The following is an 18,471-nucleotide window of genomic DNA, read 5'->3' as shown; positions in this document are numbered from 1 at the left end:
AGTACAAATAAAAATTATTGAAAATACAATGTGTGTTCTTGTAATCAAGAGAAACTAATAATCATTTCACAATCGTCTTTGAAGGGATTCAGACTCATTACTTAGTGTTAGAATGTTAAGCTCTTAGCGCCTCAAGTAAAAAATATATATTTTTCAATAATTTTTTTTTGAGCAATAATAAAATTCAATTCATCCGTAATCCTCGATTCATAAAGAATGAATGGAATGTAATTAATTGATATTGATAAGTATTTTGTAGGGTGGATGGTTAAGTGGTTGAATGATCGAATGAGTATGAGTTGATAGATTGCTAATCCCACCCCTTCCCCCACAAACAACAAGGAGAAGGAAAATCAATTTTTTTTGTTTTGTTTTGAACATCAAGGAAAAATAAAATATTCTCATAGGCGAGTAAAGGAGCATTGTGTCACTATTTTCTCACCCAATTGTCATCCTTAATCTATTTTTCTTTAACAAAGGATACGATCTAAAAGAAGAGTATGATGAATATGGAATTTTTGGGTTAGAAGACAACTTAGACAAGAAAGGGACTAAAGTCTAAAAGTACTATAAGAGTACTACATAAAAAAAACATAAATGTTCTCAAAATAAACAGCAAAAAAGTATGTTTTTTAAATAAAAACATTGAAAGAAAATTAAATCTTTATTGTCCATGTAAAATAGTACACATGGAATGGTTGTAAAAATCCACTACTTAATCCCCTATAGTATTTTTTGTTTTGTTTTTGGAAAGACCCCAATAGTATTTTTTTTGCAGGGATATCAGATATGATTATAATTCATGTATGTTCGCAAGAGAAATATAAATCACTTAAACACACTTATAAAATGTTAATTCTACATTTCACTTTTTTATAATTGCGTCTAAAATTATATTTTATTTATGACCATAATTAATCGAGTGACTATAGAAGACTTGAATTCCGTATAGCAAACCCTAAGTGTTTGGGAAGAGGGTTTAGGAGGAGAAGGGAGGGGAGGGCTCACTTTTATTTTTTAAATTACGAACAATGTAAAATGTCTTTTTAAGATATATTAAGTGTTTTTGAAGTATTATATGATCATTTATCATGTTGTTAATTCAATTTTTTAAAAATCATTTTATAATGTCTTTAAATTAAAAAAGGAATGTAAGCCCTCCCCTCCCTTCCCTTCCTAAACCCTCTTCCTAAACATACCTTAAATGTTTGCCTTGTTACTTCCAGTTGTGTAGGTGTGAAAGGGTACGCACCGCACTTTGGTCAATGCTAATTAACACTTGATGACAACAAAGCCAGCAAAGGATCAGAATGGATTTATTATTGTTGAAAAACAGAATGGGTTTTTTAGATACTAGTACTAGTAATAGTAAATGACAAGATTCAGATTTTAAGCATATCGATCTTTATTCATTTCAAGCACATATAATCAGAAATATTGTTTGGCAATACTTTATATTTTTCTTTTTTTTGAACGACTTCATATTTTTCTTATTATACCTTTATTTATAATTCATGTACCTTTTCAATATTGCTATCATATGGTGTGGTAGCACAGTATATAAATAAACAAATTTTATTAAAAAAAAAAAAAAAAATTAATATGAGACGGAGACAGTAGTAGAGATTCCAATACTGTGAACTTTTTTTAGAGTAGAGATACCAATATGATGGCTGGATGGACCACTTTAAAGTTTGAATGTCTGCTTTAAAATATTTTCTACACCATTCACCGCTAAAGTTATCTAGATCATGGGCATCAATTAAGATTAAGACCATCCATTTGGGGCTCATGAAAACAAGGGGCACATGCATCAAAGTGTAAAGGTTAAGCTGACTTTTTTTGTTTTTTTAAAAAGATAGCTATAATAAAGCATTTATTTTTTTAAGAAAATAAAATATTTTCTTAGTTGATCGTGAGTTATTGCCTCTGAGGTTGGAACCAATGAAATGGAGATACAGGATGCCTAGTCGGCAACTAGGATTTATTTATGTCATAGCAGAGGTGCACTAGATATGATCTTCATCATTGCACCTCAAGTATACAAAGAAAATTAGGCAAGTTAGGTCAAATTTCATATGCTATCTTAATCATCGATTAGGCAAAATTTTCTAGGTGGATTTTTGCTGTATATGTGTCTTTTCAGTATAAAAAAAATTCACCAATTTATATGAAACAAAATATATATCATTTCACAAATATTAAACTAAAAAAACGAATTGATCGGTTAAATTTCAAGAATTTATTATGGAACAAAGAGAAAGATATATATTATTTCACCAATATGAAACAAGATATATCATCCTTTCAAAAATATCAAACAACAATCATCTCTGGTATAAAACAAGTGAGTATCTACAATATCGAAAGAAGTTGTATCAACAATCAAACACATCACTGATTTAGTCTAGAAGCATTGAATCAAGATAAAGAGTGTTTGAGGCATAATACTATTGTAAGGGGGAGCGAATTCAATGCTTCGAGGCTAAGTCTAGTGATGTGTTTAATCCATAGTACTATTGAGTCTGATATGTGAAGATTTATGGACCTTAACCAGTCCAAAACACAAATCTTGTGAGACACTTGAATCATGATTCAATTTGTTGAATTATAGTTGAAATATATGATTAATAAATAAATAAATATTTTTACAAATAATAAAAAATGAACTTGAACCTAATTTAACTTCATTTAATCCGGTTCAATTCATTTGTAAGAGACTAAAGAATCAACTGCAATTCAACTAATTGACGGATTCAGCAATTTCTGATTCAATTCGGTTGAACCCATAGATTTGATCAGATTCTGAAAATACTATATTAAGCCAATAGAATCTTACCAAAATAAACTACATAAACATAAATTTAGTACAAGCTTAGTATGTGTTAGTGTTACAATATAAAAACAAAAAGCCAATAAGACCAAAAAGTGAAGAGAATCTAGTACTTGAGAGACGCCATGCATGGTGGTGAGGGATTTCTTTATTTGTGCTACTTTCATGAAAAACCATAATCACTGGCTACCATAAAAATTCTCCAGATGGATGGACTAAATCAAAAATGGGCTAGTGTGGGACCCACATGCCAGACCAGAAATTGCCACCTTCAATGGTTCATAGTCGTGTCAAAAATTCCACATTTCCAACCCACCCATTCATCTTACTCTCGCCGTTGCCTCTTCGTTCTATCTTTTCAATATTATATTTGCATTTCTCTACTTCCATTGCTTTTTAAAAAAAAAGCAATAGTTCATTTCACCAAAAGAAAAACAATAGCCCACTTTTATTACTAAATAAATTGTTTTATTTATAAGGTAAGCCTTTTTTTTCATTGATGAAACTAGCACAATTTTTACTAGATATTTTTTCACCAAAATATCTCTCTCTTTCCTTTCTCTCTTGTGAGCCATCACAAAAACCCTAGTTTCTTCTCCTTCATCCACCAAAGAGATGTGATTTTTGACCCAAAATCACCTCTTTAACTCGTTTTTCTACTTCCCTTTTATTGAAATAAGTGATTTTCACATCTATTTCGTTTTATTTTGTGATTTCGTCGTCTTCGTGCGACGTTGGTTGCTCGTCGTCTTTATGCGACGTTGTTTGTTTTTCTTGTTTCTCTCAGGTATTTGATCGCTTCAGATTGTCAGATCAGCTTCGATCCAGTGCAGATCCAATCAATGACTTTGGAGTCATCCAAGTTGCAGATCCGGAAACATGGTTATTCCGGAGATTTAAATATAGTCATATATATGTGTAGGCATTTGTACTTTGCGTTTTATGCTATTAACATGGATGTTGTGAGCTTGTTCACAGATTCATCCTTTTTGTTTTTAGCGAATTTGCATTATATCGATGTACTCTTTCAATTTAAATGAATGAATATCTTTTATTTTGTCAAAAATATAGTAAAAATAAAAAATTTACATGTAAATTGATATATTAAACTTGTTGAATAAGCAAAGTAAATTCGCATGAAATTTTACATATATAAAATGAAACAACAACAAAGAAAATAAAAATAAACAATGATTATTTATAAAAGTTGAGAATAATTGATTAATTGTGATGCATTGAAAGTATAACATTTTTACCCCTACAAAATGCATGATAATTAAAATTATAAATAAATAAATTATTTATTAAAAAAACAAATTAATTCTTCACCTAATTTGACCCCATGTGCCACACTCTTCCACACTCCCCCTTTGACTTCTCCTCTCATTTTTCTCTATTTAACCCCTTATTCTTTCTCTCACAAACTATCACATTTTCTTTCTTTCATTCTATCATTTTGTTTGCCTAGCGCAACACACCTTAATTTATTTCTCTATCTCACACTAAAAAACTGCAAGTGATCGAGAGATGAGCCGTGATCAGTTTCAGAAAAATAGCATGTATATAGAAACCCCTGAAGCTTTCACTGACGGTAGCAAAAACTTTGATGACGATGGACGAGCCAAAAGAACGGGTATGTATAAATATACACACTAAATCATATATAAGCTCAAATACACACACCTATAGTATAATTTCTTTTTTGAGAGGAGAACACACCAATAATATATTCATCATATGCAGGATCATTATCAAATACACACCTATAATATATTCAAGTTGTTGTGTAAACCATATCATACTTTTTCTTGTACTTCATTTTTGTTGTGTAAACTATAATATACACACCTATAATGAGATGTGTTTTAAGAAAAACAAAAGTAATATTAATTAAAAAGATAAAATAACAAAATGAAAAGTGGAAATGAAAAACAAATCATATGTAATTTTGGAATCACATTAGGCTTGATAAAATCCTTATGTCATAGTGATTTTGTTAAATTCTAAAATTTAATAGTATTTTTTGAAATTAAGATCGCTATCAAAAATATCAAACATAAAATGGTATTAAGAGTGACATCTTTTATTTTATAAATCAGTTTTGTAAAGATAAGTTAGACCTAATATTAAAATTTAATTTCATATTAGACCAAGTTACGGCTTAAAATAAATAAATAGATTTAATTATAAGGAGTGTCACATTTCATCTTGCATTTGTAAAGATGAGTTAGCCACGATATAAAAATGTAATATTTACAAATCTTTCAAATTTAAGTCAATCAAAACATACACTTTATATATAACTTGGCTGATACTTATTTTTTATGAATCTTATGATGATGGTGTTGAATTTGAAGGTACATGGGTGACTGCAAGTGCACATATCATAACAGCAGTGATAGGATCAGGAGTGTTATCACTTGCATGGGCAATAGCTCAAATGGGTTGGGTTGCTGGCCCAGCAGTTCTACTTGCCTTCTCTTTTATAACTTATTTCACTTCCACTCTTCTTGCTGATTCTTATCGTTCACCTGACCCTGTTCATGGCAAAAGAAATTACACCTATTCCGAAGTTGTTAGATCTGTCTTAGGTATTCAAAAAAAAATTCTCCACTCTAACATTTATTTCATTTTTTATGTCAACGTTAATTATGAGATAGATTTTTTTTTTTTTACACAATTTATTAGTAGATAGAGTAGTGCCGACTTGAAATTTTGTCTAATCTGATTAATTTTGGCGTTTTCCAATTAATTTTTCCATAGGAGGAAGGAAATTCCAACTGTGTGGATTAGCTCAATATATAAATCTTATCGGTGTAACAATTGGATACACAATAACTGCTTCAATTAGTATGGTGTAAGTTTATCCCCACGTAAAGTATGGAGTATTATTAATTTATTATAAAATTTTTGGAGTAACGGTGGTGTGTGTGTGTGTGTGTGTGTGTGTGTATATATATATATATATATATATGTGTGATGATGATGATGATGTAATAATTAATTTTTCTGTTTTTGAATTATCAGAGCGGTGAAGAGGTCGAATTGTTATCACAAACAAGGGCATGATGCAAAGTGCTATATATCAAATAATCCTTTCATGATCATATTTGCTTGCATTCAAATTGTCCTTAGCCAAATACCAAACTTTCATAAGCTATCGTGGCTCTCCATTGTTGCAGCCGTTATGTCTTTTGCTTATTCATCTATTGGCCTCGGTCTCTCCATAGCTAAAGTGGCAGGTAATTAAAATAGTGATCAAAATTAACCTAGCAAAAGTTAATTATTAATTACTACCACTTAACAATATTAAGATGAACATGTGTGTTAATGGTTGATGGTGAAAAGGTAGGGGACCTGCTGTACGGACATCATTAACAGGGGTGCAAGTTGGGGTGGACGTTACAGGGACTGAAAAGGTGTGGAGGATGTTTCAAGCTATTGGTGATATTGCCTTCGCTTATGCTTATTCTAATGTCCTCATTGAGATACAGGCAAGTCCCATGCATGTTAAATATTGTTGTTGATATTTATATGATACAAAACTAGTACTTTGCCTTTTCATCCACGATTAATTAATACACATATCTTTGTACACGTATGGTGCGTTAATTTCAATATTGTTTGTGTCTTACTTCTATAGATAGATATAGTATTGTTTTGCATGCATGCATGGGAACCGTGGCAGAGTGGCCAAGTTGTTGACTACAATTAATGAAATCAATATTGGGGCACTCGGTGATTTCAACAAACCAAACACTTTTTTTACTCCTCTTCTTTGAGAAAGATCGATGTAGTTTGAAAACCAAGAAAAATGGGTAGTTCATACACACATTTAAACTTTCATTTTGAGTAACGATATTTATACAACCACAATTTCTTAGACAACATTCTCTCTCTCTTTTTATTGGTAAAAAATAATAGAGAGATGAAGAGAGGGTAAAAACATAAAGAGAGTATGAGAGACAGAGAGAGTTGTCTCAAAATGTTGTAAAAATACGATTTCTCTTTTTTTATCTTGGGTTAAATAAGTAAATGGTCCCTATAAATATTTAGAATTTTGTTTTTAGTCCTTACAAAATAAAATCACACTTTTTACTCCCTATAAAATTTTTCATCGACGTTTTTAGTCCCTATAAAATTTTCCATCAGCATTTTTAATCCCTATAAAAATTTTCCATCAACATTTTTAGTCCCTAAAATGCTTAAGGAAAATGTCACAAGGACTAAAAAGTGTGATTTTATTTTGAAGGGACTAAAAAAAAAAAGTGTGATTTTATTTTGAAGGGACTAAAAAAAAAACCGTGAATATTTATAGGGACTAAAAACTTAGTTAACCCATTTATCTTTCTCTTCTTATCACATCACCAACATATCATATATACTATGTCACTCTTTATTTCTTTTTCTCATGCCCAATATAGGTATGGGTCACAGTTATTAAGGCATATCTTTTGAACTCATACATGATAATATATGTCATATCATTTTATTATTTTAAAAATATATCGTATTTTATTCATTTCTCTTTTTACATTATTTTTAATATGTGTGCGCCTGATGTGACTCCCTCTTATACCAAATCAAATCAAAAAGACCTTCTAATGGGTTGGTAACAAGATTTCCTTTTTACAAGAGTAAAAGGACTTTTATGTGAAACAAGGGTTTTTCTACATTACCCAAATTATGAATTATCTTACTATATCTTTTTTACCCAAAAGTCGACCTATCATTGCAAAAGATACCAAGGCAAATTATATTTCCTTGCCCTGGACGTTATGTTTGTTTAAGTAGTTTAGTTTTGCACGGACATTATGTTTTTTTACGAATAGAATATAAGTGAGAAATTTATGATTTGAAATTCGACCCTATCTATTATAATGTACATATCAACTAAGTTATGTTCACATGAATTGTATTTGTATTTTGATCAAGTAATTTAGTGGTTGGAATTTTCTTTGATTGGAAAATTTAGGCTTTGTTTGGGAGTTTGGAGGGGAAGGGAGGGGAGGGCTTTGGGGGGTTGAAAATATATAGAAAAATGGACAAAAAAATTCACATTTTTTGAAAGAACAGTTTTTTAGAGAATGATAAACTAATACTTATGATTAATATACTTTTAACTTTAAGAATATAATAACAACATAGATTGGATTTGAAAAATTCATATAAACCCTCCATAACCCCCCAAAACCCTTCCCCAATACAATTTTTGAGTTCCCCCAAATGAGGGGGATTTTTTATTATGAGTAAAAAATTAACCTCCAAAGCCCTCTCCTCCCAATGTCTTCTATTTCTTCCACTTGCTCCTTCCTTTTTTCCAAAACTCTCCCCTCCCCTCCCCTCCAAACTCCCAAACAAAGCCTTAGAGTTCAAACCATGACTTTTCAATATATAATAAAATGTTATTACCGGTTGAAAATTTGTCTCAACTGTATTTTACTATATGAAACTAAAATTAATTATATGTCCCACCGCATATTAAAAAAAAAAATTATGACACGCTTCATCAACATGTGACATGTCCATTTCACTCTTTCCTAAAAAACAATATGTCCATTTCACTCTTCTTTTTTTCTTTTTCTAATTTTGGTTTCGGTCCTTTTCACTCTTCTTTTAATTGAAAAAAAGTAACATTCCAGTAAAAATAATAATAATTGAGAGAGAGGATATAGTAATTTTTTTAATTTTAACAGAAACTAGTAAGAGAGGGTTTTATTTTGCCAATGTTTTGTTTTTCAGTTCAAATAACAGAAAATACTAAACCAAAAAATCATTCGCATACACCTGTGCCCCACATGTTGCTTGCAGGTGCATCGTAATGTACGGTACAGTTTAATCCCGAAAATATTATAGTGTTAACATTATATCCATATATGGCTGTCTCCTACGGAACATTTTTTTTCTTCCATTAAAATAAGATATAAGTGCTTTATAATGGTAGTCTATTAACCTAGTCCCACTTCACTAGATATAACAAATTTCAAAAACAAATCGGTCATTTCCTATCCCGCTAAGTAGGGTAGAAGAATTTTTCCAGTTAGGAGTATTTTATCGCCCGCTGCAAATCTCATGATTCTCATCTGGTGGTAATAGCTTAGTTCATTTTATATATATATATATATATATATATATATAAATGAAAATTAGATTATACAGAAGTGAACATCACTCGAAATTCAATAAAACTCAACAAAGAGAGACAGGGGGAATATGGGACACTAAGTATGTGTGCATTTAAGAAGGATCGCTTTCTTTTATATAAGGGATCACTTTCATTGCAATGAAATAACCATTATCAATGCCATGTAAATTATAATGATATGTTGCTTTCATGGCTGCTATAATGAGAATGGGAACCACATTTTTTCCAGGATACCTTGAAATCAAGCCCTCCGGAGAACCAAGTCATGAAACGAGCAAGTTTGATTGGCATCTTGACTACAACAATGTTTTATATGCTATGTGGCTGCCTAGGTTATGCAGCATTTGGAAATGATGCACCAGGGAATTTCCTCACAGGGTTCGGCTTCTACGAGCCGTTTTGGCTAATCGACTTAGCCAACATCTGCATCGCCGTGCACTTAATTGGAGCATATCAGGTAAACAAAGCCTGTTATTTCCTGCTTCTGTACTGTTCTACGGCATACTTGCATTTGTTCATGAAGGGTTTTTCTTATTTTCAGGTTTTCTGCCAACCAATCTTTGGATTCGTAGAGAGTCAGAGTAAGGAAAAATGGTCCAATAGTCAGTTTGTAAATGGAGAACATGCTGTAAATATTCCCCTATGCGGAACCTTGCATGTGAACTTCTTCAGGGTAGTGTGGAGAACAACATATGTTATTATCACTGCTTTGATAGCTATGATATTTCCATTCTTCAATGACTTCTTGGGACTAATTGGTTCACTTTCCTTTTGGCCATTAACGGTTTACTTTCCCATAGAGATGTACATTAAGCAGTCCAAGATGCAAAGATTTTCTTTCACGTGGACATGGATGAAGATATTGAGTTGGGCATGCCTCATTGTTTCTATCATCTCAGCTGCTGGTTCCATCCAAGGCCTTGCTCATGATCTCAAAAAATACCAGCCATTCAAAGCTCAGCAATAATACTTAATTCCAAGTTCTGTATTGTTTTCTTTTCTCAGTATCTTTTCTTTGTTTTAGCAAGTCATCATCAGCAAGTCCACGCATATGTAATGTTATCAAGGTTTTTATGCAAAGAAAGAGCATAACACACCAAGCATCAGTGTATATATAATAATATGTCATGAATAATCCCTACGTCTGAAAGTCAACACTGCTATTTTGTTATCTATGGTACTAACTGAAATCACATGTCTCCTTTATCTCTAAGAAAAATATAACACCTCAACATAGAAGAAGAAATCTCAGTTAAATTCTTTTGTTGATGTTTTATATTTGATGGTGTTGTGACAAGGAAAGGGTATGGGGGTTTCATTTGACTACATACACTCGACTTCTGAACTGTCATACTCATACATATATTCTGTGACTATCAAGTCCAACAGAAATGTCCTACAACTACTTTTGAATTTCTCTTCACCAATATTATAGGACTCCTTTTTCCAGTATACTGATTTCTCGTGCGCCCTATGCAGTTCGGAATATAGAATTCGAACGGCATAAACACCCCATAAAAACCTCCAAAACACGTTAAAACATTTCGGATTTTAGAATCCGAATAGGGCGTGCGAGAAACTCATAGGATGGGAAAAGTAATAGCCATATTATAGATAGGTGTTAGATACCCAGCAGTTTGAGCCTTAGCCCAACAAAAGGGATGAATAGAGAATTGGTTAAAACAACATGTGACCAAGGATAACAAGGTGGAACTAGGGATATAAATGGATATTCATGGATACGGATAATATGATATCCTTGTCCACCAAGTTGGATTAATATATAGGTGCTCGCTCTATATCCGAGCAGGTATTCGCTAGACGGATAATCCATGGATTTTAAATGGATTTTTGTAGGAAAAAAAATAAAATTAATCACCTAAAATTTGACAGCAAAAGTTCATCGCATTCATTTCCTTCATTACAAATACATAATAATTAATAATAGTATCTAGGATTTGCAAGGCTAACCAAGTATTTTTAAGTGAATTACTTAATTTCTTAACGGGTACGGATGTCCACAGGCACTAATACCATGAAATCCGCGTTTGTATTCATTAATTATTCATTTATTTTACCCGCGGATTCTATTAAGGTATCCGCCCCGTGTCCGTGGCAGATTTTATCCACGGGTACAATATTTTTGACATCCCTAGATAGAACTCACAGGAGGCATCTTTTCAATTAGAAACCTTATACCAGCATGTTTGGATGAGGTAATGTAATTTTTTTGAGGAATTCAAATTCGTCTATGTAATTTCATTGTTTGGATGATTAATTTATGAAATTTTCAAACTGATGGAAGTTTATACAATTTGCCCAAACTAAATTAAGAGAATTTTTATAAAAAAAAATAAAAAAAAATTGAATAATAAATTAAGAGAATTTTAAATGACACCTAAAAATTTGAAATTTCTTCCTTACTCTATAGTTTATACAATGTGAATGACAAATTGATTCTTATATAAAAAAAAATTTAAAAAATAAATAAATAAAAAAAAAACAAATTTGCAAGTTGGTCACCATATTTACTGTAAATTTTCAAAAAAAAAAAAATATGCAAATTGGACTCAATTTCAAATACTGCAAATTGGTCCCTGTTTTTCAAATTCCAAATTTGACCCAAAACTTTTAAAATATATAAAACTATCCCAAAAATGTTTCACAATGAATTTTTATTATTATTTTATCCTAACAAAAATATTTAGAAATGGAGGGAATTCAATTAAATCATTTGGATTGTGAATTCTAAAATTTTCAATTACCACATCCAAAAATACTTATGGATCTAGCATAATATTATCTTTTCTTTGAGGAGCATTTGCTGTTGGGATTGCACGAGATCGTCTTCAGTAACATCTATCTTTTATCAACAATACAATTTCTTATTCAGTTTAAGTCCGGGACTTCGGGTTCCCATCAGAAGGATTCAATAAATCAGAAACTACTAGGGTGCATTCAGGTTTAGCAAGTACCCTAAACGCTAAATGTCTCCCAAAAAGGAGTAGGCATACTCTAATTTGAGTTAAACATACAAAGACATGTTAGAAAGTATACAGCTTATATATTTTTTTAACAAACTAAACTCAACTGATATCATTTATTAAATGGCCGCCTTAGCTAAACTATGAGCAACCATATTCAGTTATATCAAAATAGAAAAAAGGGAAAATTAGCTAGGCACAGTTAGAGTAGTTGGTAGTTAGAGAGGATTAGTTAAATAAATAAAGTTGGTGAAGGATAAAGAGATTGCTTAGCAAGGTAAACAGAGCAATGGGTCAGTTGAATGTATGCAGAAACTGCAGGAGAACAAGTATCCCCCCCCCCCCCCCCCCCCCCCCCCCACAATTTTGGTCTTCACTAGGTTCTAACAGTTTATCTTCCACAAGCCTCAAAACACCTGACCTGGGTTTTGAGTGAGATTAATAAGGCATATATTAAGGACATGAAGAAATATGTCAAAAATAGGATGTGAATTTCAAAATCGTCAAACTAAACGTGCATACAAAGAAAGCTGGTGCACAGTCACAATTTTATAGGATAGTATTTTACAATTTATACCACATTCCTACTAAAAATTATAACACGAAGAAATGATATTAAGCCAAAAAAAAAAGCTCAATACATCTGTCATACTTGAAAAAAAAAACAAATGATTCAGTGTATTACCCAATTGGATAGATCAACCAGACTCCCTTTCACTCATGACAAATGCCTGAATAAGACTTTGTGCAGCATTAGTTTGCTCCGGGGTTCCAGATATTATAATTTTAGTTTCAACAGCTCCAGGTTTTGGATCAGTGATAATAACATTTGCATCAGAGATCTGTAAGTATGGATGACATTGTAAATGTCAAAACAATTAAAACCATACAGTGATTTCATCAATAATCACACCATCCTACAATTTGAATTCCAATTAAAACAGAAAAAATTTAATAATTTTTTCAGCGGCAATAAACTTGCCCAATTACTCACATCAACACAAAGCATTCAGAGTATAGGACCCTTTGTGTCTTTCGCAAGAAATTGCTAAGTGTTAACACACAAGCTTATGTGAAGTAATATTGATGCAGGTGTCCATAAATCATGTATGAGTCGCTCAGACAACTATTTAATTGTTTGCACAAAAATCATCCAAATAACAAGCAGATATAAACTAAACAATTAACATCATCAATTGTCAGATGCAATGGCCTCACCTGGAGTATCTGTCTCAGGCATTCACCATTTTCTCCGTATATTTCAGCCACCAGAGCTCGAGGAACAACAACTTCAACAGTGGTGCTTGTGATAATCGGTTGGCTCCCTCTGCATGATAAAACATACACAATGAGAGAGAGAGAGAGAGAGAGAGAGAGAGAGAGAGAAGGAAATTTGAAAAATAATGAAGATGAAAGTATTGACAGTGATAGCACACCCTGCAAATCCAGAAATTCTTCGGGGACCTCCTGCAAATTCTGGCATGCCCATGTGTCCACCACCTTCAAGTATCCCCTAGAACCAGATATCCAATATAATCAACTCAACAATTTAGTAGCCATAACAGTATGGGAAAAAATCTTGTTTAAAACATAATGGCTAGTTGCAACTAAAGATTGATATGCCATACCATCTGAAATTTCATAGGATGCAGCAATAACGTTATGTGGTAAATGAAAATAAATAATAAATTTCAAGGATGTAGAATTTTTTTCCCAACTTTCTAGGTGTCTTCTTGGAAATGATCAAGTCACAATTCAGATGAAATATTTCACGAAAATAAGAATGAACATCCACATAAATAAGCTTAACAAACCTATATTTCACAAAATATGCTACTGCAGACACAAATTTTGATGCAAACTACTCCCTCCGGTCACTATTATAAGCAAAACTTCACTTTCTAGGTACATTCAATAATCAATGTATCTAGTCTTTGTTATAGACTAGATACATTAATTATTCAATGTATCTAAAAAGTGAAGTTTTGCTTATAATAGTGACCGGAGGGAGTATGTGTTTTGTACCACTGTCCCATCATCTTTCTCATCCAGTTCAATTTAATCATTTCAATAAGACTAATTTTATACACACAGATTGAGTGCTAGATAAAAGATAGCCTAAATCTAAAGGAGGGTAGGTAAAACAAAATTAGTACCAACAATAGCAAAAATAATCCAATACCTTAGGACCCCAAGGCTTCCTTTCAGATATGAGAGGAGGAATGCCTGATCTATACATATTATTCATAAAAGGAGGGTGATCATCGAGGGGAAAATCAGCATGTGGATGTCGCGGACCTAGGTCAGAATACATTCCGGGAGGTGAAAGTCCCCGCCTTCCCAAATAAGGTGGGAATGGAGAATGTTGATCCAGGAATGCAGAATTAGAAGGAAAATTGGCAGACGGAAATGCATCGCGAAAGAAATTGTTTCTTAATCTCGTAGTTATTTGCAAAAGAGCATCGTGCACTGCCTCAATTACTCCACTCACCTGCCAAAAGGATAAGCGGCAACCATTTGAAATATCAAATACTAGTACTTAGGTAAAAAAAATTGACTAAACTAATAGAGACTAATCACAAAGCATACATCCCAGTCAATTAACGAATTGATAAATTAGTATCACGTAAATGTGATATTGAGGTGTCTCTGGTTGTAGGGGTGGGTGGGTTGGTGTATTCATTTTGGTTGTTGTGATGTTTTTTTTGTTTTTTTGTTTTTGTCTGAGTACGGCTCGTATTCATGTCCTGATGTACTATTTGTATTTCTCTTTTTCCTTATTATTTATAATATTACACACACACAGATATATATATATATATATATATATATATATATATATATATATATTCGCCCTTCAAAAAAGAACATTACTCCAACTTCTCCATTGCAAAGCTACATGACTTTACAATACAACTATATTAGTTTTTCCGAAGAAATCATGGTTATTTTGTTGGAGATTATGTCATATTGACCATGTATTGTATCTACCAAATCCAAGCGGGAGAAGTTTAATTTAATCAAAATAATAATTACAATATATCAGCATTACTATGAAAATTATACCCACATGGGATAAAGTTGTAGATTTTAAATATACACAATATCAGATATGGTAGAAATTGAACCTGAATTACTTCATCATCTTCTGAAACACACTTTGGACCCTTATCCTTTCCCAGCATACGAATATGGGCACCTGATAAATTCCTCATTTCAGCTATGATGGAACCACCCTTCCCTAGGAGACAACCTATATGTTTGGAAGAAACAATGACCCTTGCTAACATACTGTGCTCTTTACTATCAAGTATAGCCCTGGATATTCTATTTTGCACACGAAATATAGCCTCTTGCACAGGAGATATTCTATCATCTGGGTGCTGCAATTATTAAACTAACATCAGTGAAAAACAAATGTGACCCCACAACAATAGCACAAATGAGAAAATGGGAAACTTGTACAATACCGCTGGACCAGATATGATGATAATGCAGTCCTCTGAACCCTGAATGGCTTCAATGACCTTGATTTCACTGGCTGTCTCTTGTTGCAGCATCTTTATGATTGATCCACCCTTGCCAATTAAATTTCCTACACTTTCGGAAGGACACAGTAAACGGAAAGTAAGTATTTCCGGTGGAGGCCTCATGCGACCAAGGATGGCACCTTCATGAAATTTGGGAATCATAGGAGCAGAATGGAAAACAGGAATTTCATTAGGCCCAGTAGCAAAAGATGCTCCTTGACCGGCGAAAGTGCGTTTAGTTGGTGGGAATTGACCATATGAATGAGATGACGGCCCAGTAAGATTGGTAGGCAGAGACTCATGATCCCGAGGTGAATTCTCCACAAGCTGCTGAAAAACAGATTGCAGAGCTCTCCTGACAACTTCTACTCCTCCTGTGATCTACACCATATCATGATTATGAGAAATGTTGAAACATGAAATCAAGCATGACCATGTCCAAAAATAAGTGAAATACATCAAGTTAGCTGAATCGGCTGCTTATTGTATGTTCACTAAAACTACTATGCATACATGCAAAACACACTTATGAAAGTTGAATCAAATAACCTCTTGACAGAGTAAACAATCCACCAGTCATTCACTGCTTCAAATGAAACCAACAACAGAAATTTCATGGAATAATATACACCCTATGCCATTTTAGTGCATATAGGCATAGTGTCGAAGACAACATTTACCTGAACTAACTCGTCAGAATCTGACGCACACGCGGGAATTTCTTCTTTAGGAAGAATTCGAATCTGCGCCCCACTTTCAGCTGACATTCTCTTTATCACACTGCCACCCTTTCCCAGAATGCATCCAACTTGATTAGAAAGGATAAGTAGCCTTAAACCAAAGTAACCCTTTTTACTTTCATCACCACCTTCATCCTCAGCCACCCTCTCAAAAACTAACATTACAGCCCTCATAATAGTCGGATTCGAATTCACCTTCTCACTTTGCGAATCTTCAACGGAAACAGAATCTTTGTCTTCATTATCATCGCCATTCTCTTTCCCCTCATCATCCTTCCCCTTGCTTTCACTCTCATCATTATCATTAACCTCCTTTCCTTGCTCAACACTACCTTCTTCACTCTCTTTTAAAAAAGTTATAACCCTTTCTTCACAGCCCGGAACAGGCTCTTCAATTTTAACTTTCACGCCGGTTTCATGGCGAATTTGTGATATAATAGAACCACCTTTACCAATTACACCCCCAATTTTACTAGCAGGGCATAGCAAACGGAAAACAACGCTAGAAGATACATCCAACGGTGAAAAAACACCTGATGGCTTTCTTCTTTTTGGTCTCCTATTTGATTCTGATTTCTTTGGTCTCTTAGTCATTGTATTGAAACAATGGCACACACGCCTATTGCATATATCAATAATCAATCTAACAATAATATTAATCTTAATTAATTAACATAACGCAATAGTAAAAGAAAATTGAAGTTATAAGATCTGAAAATGATTCGAACCTACAAGACGGAGAAAAATCGGCACCGGCGTCGACGGTGAGGGCAGAGAACGACGGAACGGAAAAATTATCGGAAAGAGATTTCCCTCGCTCGCCAGTGTGACTTAAGCAGACCTCTTGGGGGACTGCGTATGGGCCGCCCAACCCAAACTCATTCAGCCCAAACTTCTTCTAACTAACCCTATTTGTCAAATCAAGTATAGCTCTATCCTTTTCAAATCTCTTAATTATTATTATTTGATTCAAGGTTTAATTTTTTGACGTATGAAAAATATTTGTTGAAAGTGATTTGCAACTAAAATGGATTTTGAAATAAAATTGTTAGGAGAGATCAATATCTGAAATAGATTTGTTATCAAGAGACTTAACTTTTACAATTACGCGTTTAAAAAAAAAAAGATTCATGTTGGCCGGATATTTGATTTTAATTCTTCAAAATAAGGACTAAAACGAATGTTACAGATACTAATTTTTAATATAAATAAATCTTGTATGAACTAAAATAAAAACATTTTTATTTTATTTTTATTGATATTTATTATGATGTACTTCGAATATCAACAAGTAATTTAGTAATCAATGGTGGGTAATGTTAACTTCGCATTTAAAGTGAAATGCACACTTTAAAAAGAGAAATCTAGACTAAAAATTATTCCTAATGGTGATCCAGAGCTCCTAATCTCTTATAACCGCCTCTGAAAAAAGTTGAGTTATGTCTAATCGTGACACATTTCATATAGTGTGATTGTGTCATGAAAGCTTGTGTGTAATCTCTTTGTATATGAAGTGTTGTCTTTTCTAGTGGAAATTTTACTAATGATGTTTATTTAATTCAATCTTGAATCGTCCTTCAAGCTCCTTTGTGATACAATCCTTATATTCATTTGATCTCAAGGAAATTAGTGCAAAGTTCTATGTTGATTAACGAATAGAATTTTTTTTTTTTTGAGAGAAAATAAATTATATCATTTCATTAAAGATCAGATCTGTAATACATGTAGGAATATCATCAAAAACCTGGAAGCCAGTACTAGATGTGGCTGCCTTAGCTAATGTGTGTGCAACCTCATTCGCTTGCCTCCTAATAAATTCGACATGAGAGTTTGTTAAATAGGTGTTACAAAAGTGGATACTACTATCCATAATAGAACCGAATTCGGTGACATCTCCACGGCCATTGTTGAAATAATCAGCTACTCTTTTAGAGTCAACCTCGAAATCAACATTTGTGAGTTGAAGTTCATAAATCCACCGAATTGCGTGATGTAAACCCAGAGCCTCCCCCACATCCGTAGAACACGTAGGAGAGAAGAACATAGTTTTAGATCGGACATGATTCCCATCTGAGTCTCGGATACACATTCCAATACCTACTTTATTTGTATTGTTTGGAAAAGATGCATCAACATTACATTTATACCTGCCTCTTCTCGGTTTCCTCCATTTAAGGTTTGTATCACTATTATGATGGGACGTACTTGGGATGAGCGATGTATTGTCTTGCCTAATCGG

At 33.0% G+C, this 18,471-nt stretch overlaps 2 protein-coding genes across 5 annotated transcripts; one reads left to right on the top strand and one right to left on the bottom strand.

The window, feature by feature from the left end:
- The first annotated feature begins 4,259 nt into the window (after positions 1-4,259).
- LOC146942796 (amino acid permease 6-like) lies at positions 4,260-10,149 on the top strand. The gene is made up of 7 exons (XM_085756882.1): positions 4,260-4,466; positions 5,191-5,424; positions 5,597-5,690; positions 5,861-6,075; positions 6,182-6,327; positions 9,208-9,435; positions 9,520-10,149. The coding sequence occupies exons 1-7, from the start codon at positions 4,361-4,363 to the stop codon at positions 9,943-9,945; spliced, it is 1,449 nt and encodes a 482-aa protein (XP_085613008.1). The 5' UTR covers positions 4,260-4,360; the 3' UTR covers positions 9,946-10,149.
- A 2,285-nt stretch (positions 10,150-12,434) lies between these two features.
- On the bottom strand, positions 12,435-17,116 carry LOC146942795 (RNA-binding KH domain-containing protein RCF3-like). 4 transcript variants are annotated; one of them, XM_085756878.1, is made up of 8 exons: positions 16,961-17,116; positions 16,173-16,875; positions 15,433-15,873; positions 15,091-15,345; positions 14,145-14,453; positions 13,399-13,475; positions 13,181-13,289; positions 12,435-12,804 (listed from the first exon to the last, which is right to left on the bottom strand). In XM_085756878.1, the coding sequence occupies exons 2-8, from the start codon at positions 16,824-16,826 to the stop codon at positions 12,661-12,663; spliced, it is 1,989 nt and encodes a 662-aa protein (XP_085613004.1). In that variant the 5' UTR covers positions 16,827-16,875; positions 16,961-17,116; the 3' UTR covers positions 12,435-12,660. The 4 variants fall into 4 exon arrangements, with proteins under 4 accessions (XP_085613004.1, XP_085613003.1, XP_085613006.1 ...); XM_085756877.1 differs by having other exon boundaries at positions 16,173-16,851; XM_085756880.1 differs by having other exon boundaries at positions 16,965-17,116.
- Positions 17,117-18,471: the final 1,355 nt, after the last annotated feature.

Source organism: Medicago sativa, chromosome 3, assembly GCF_051527215.1.
Source record: "Medicago sativa cultivar Bolivia chromosome 3, Bolivia_mono, whole genome shotgun sequence".
Classification (NCBI taxonomy): domain Eukaryota; kingdom Viridiplantae; phylum Streptophyta; class Magnoliopsida; order Fabales; family Fabaceae; genus Medicago; species Medicago sativa.
The sequence above is the reverse complement of the archived record's forward strand: the minus strand, read 5'-3'. Positions and strand labels throughout refer to the sequence as shown.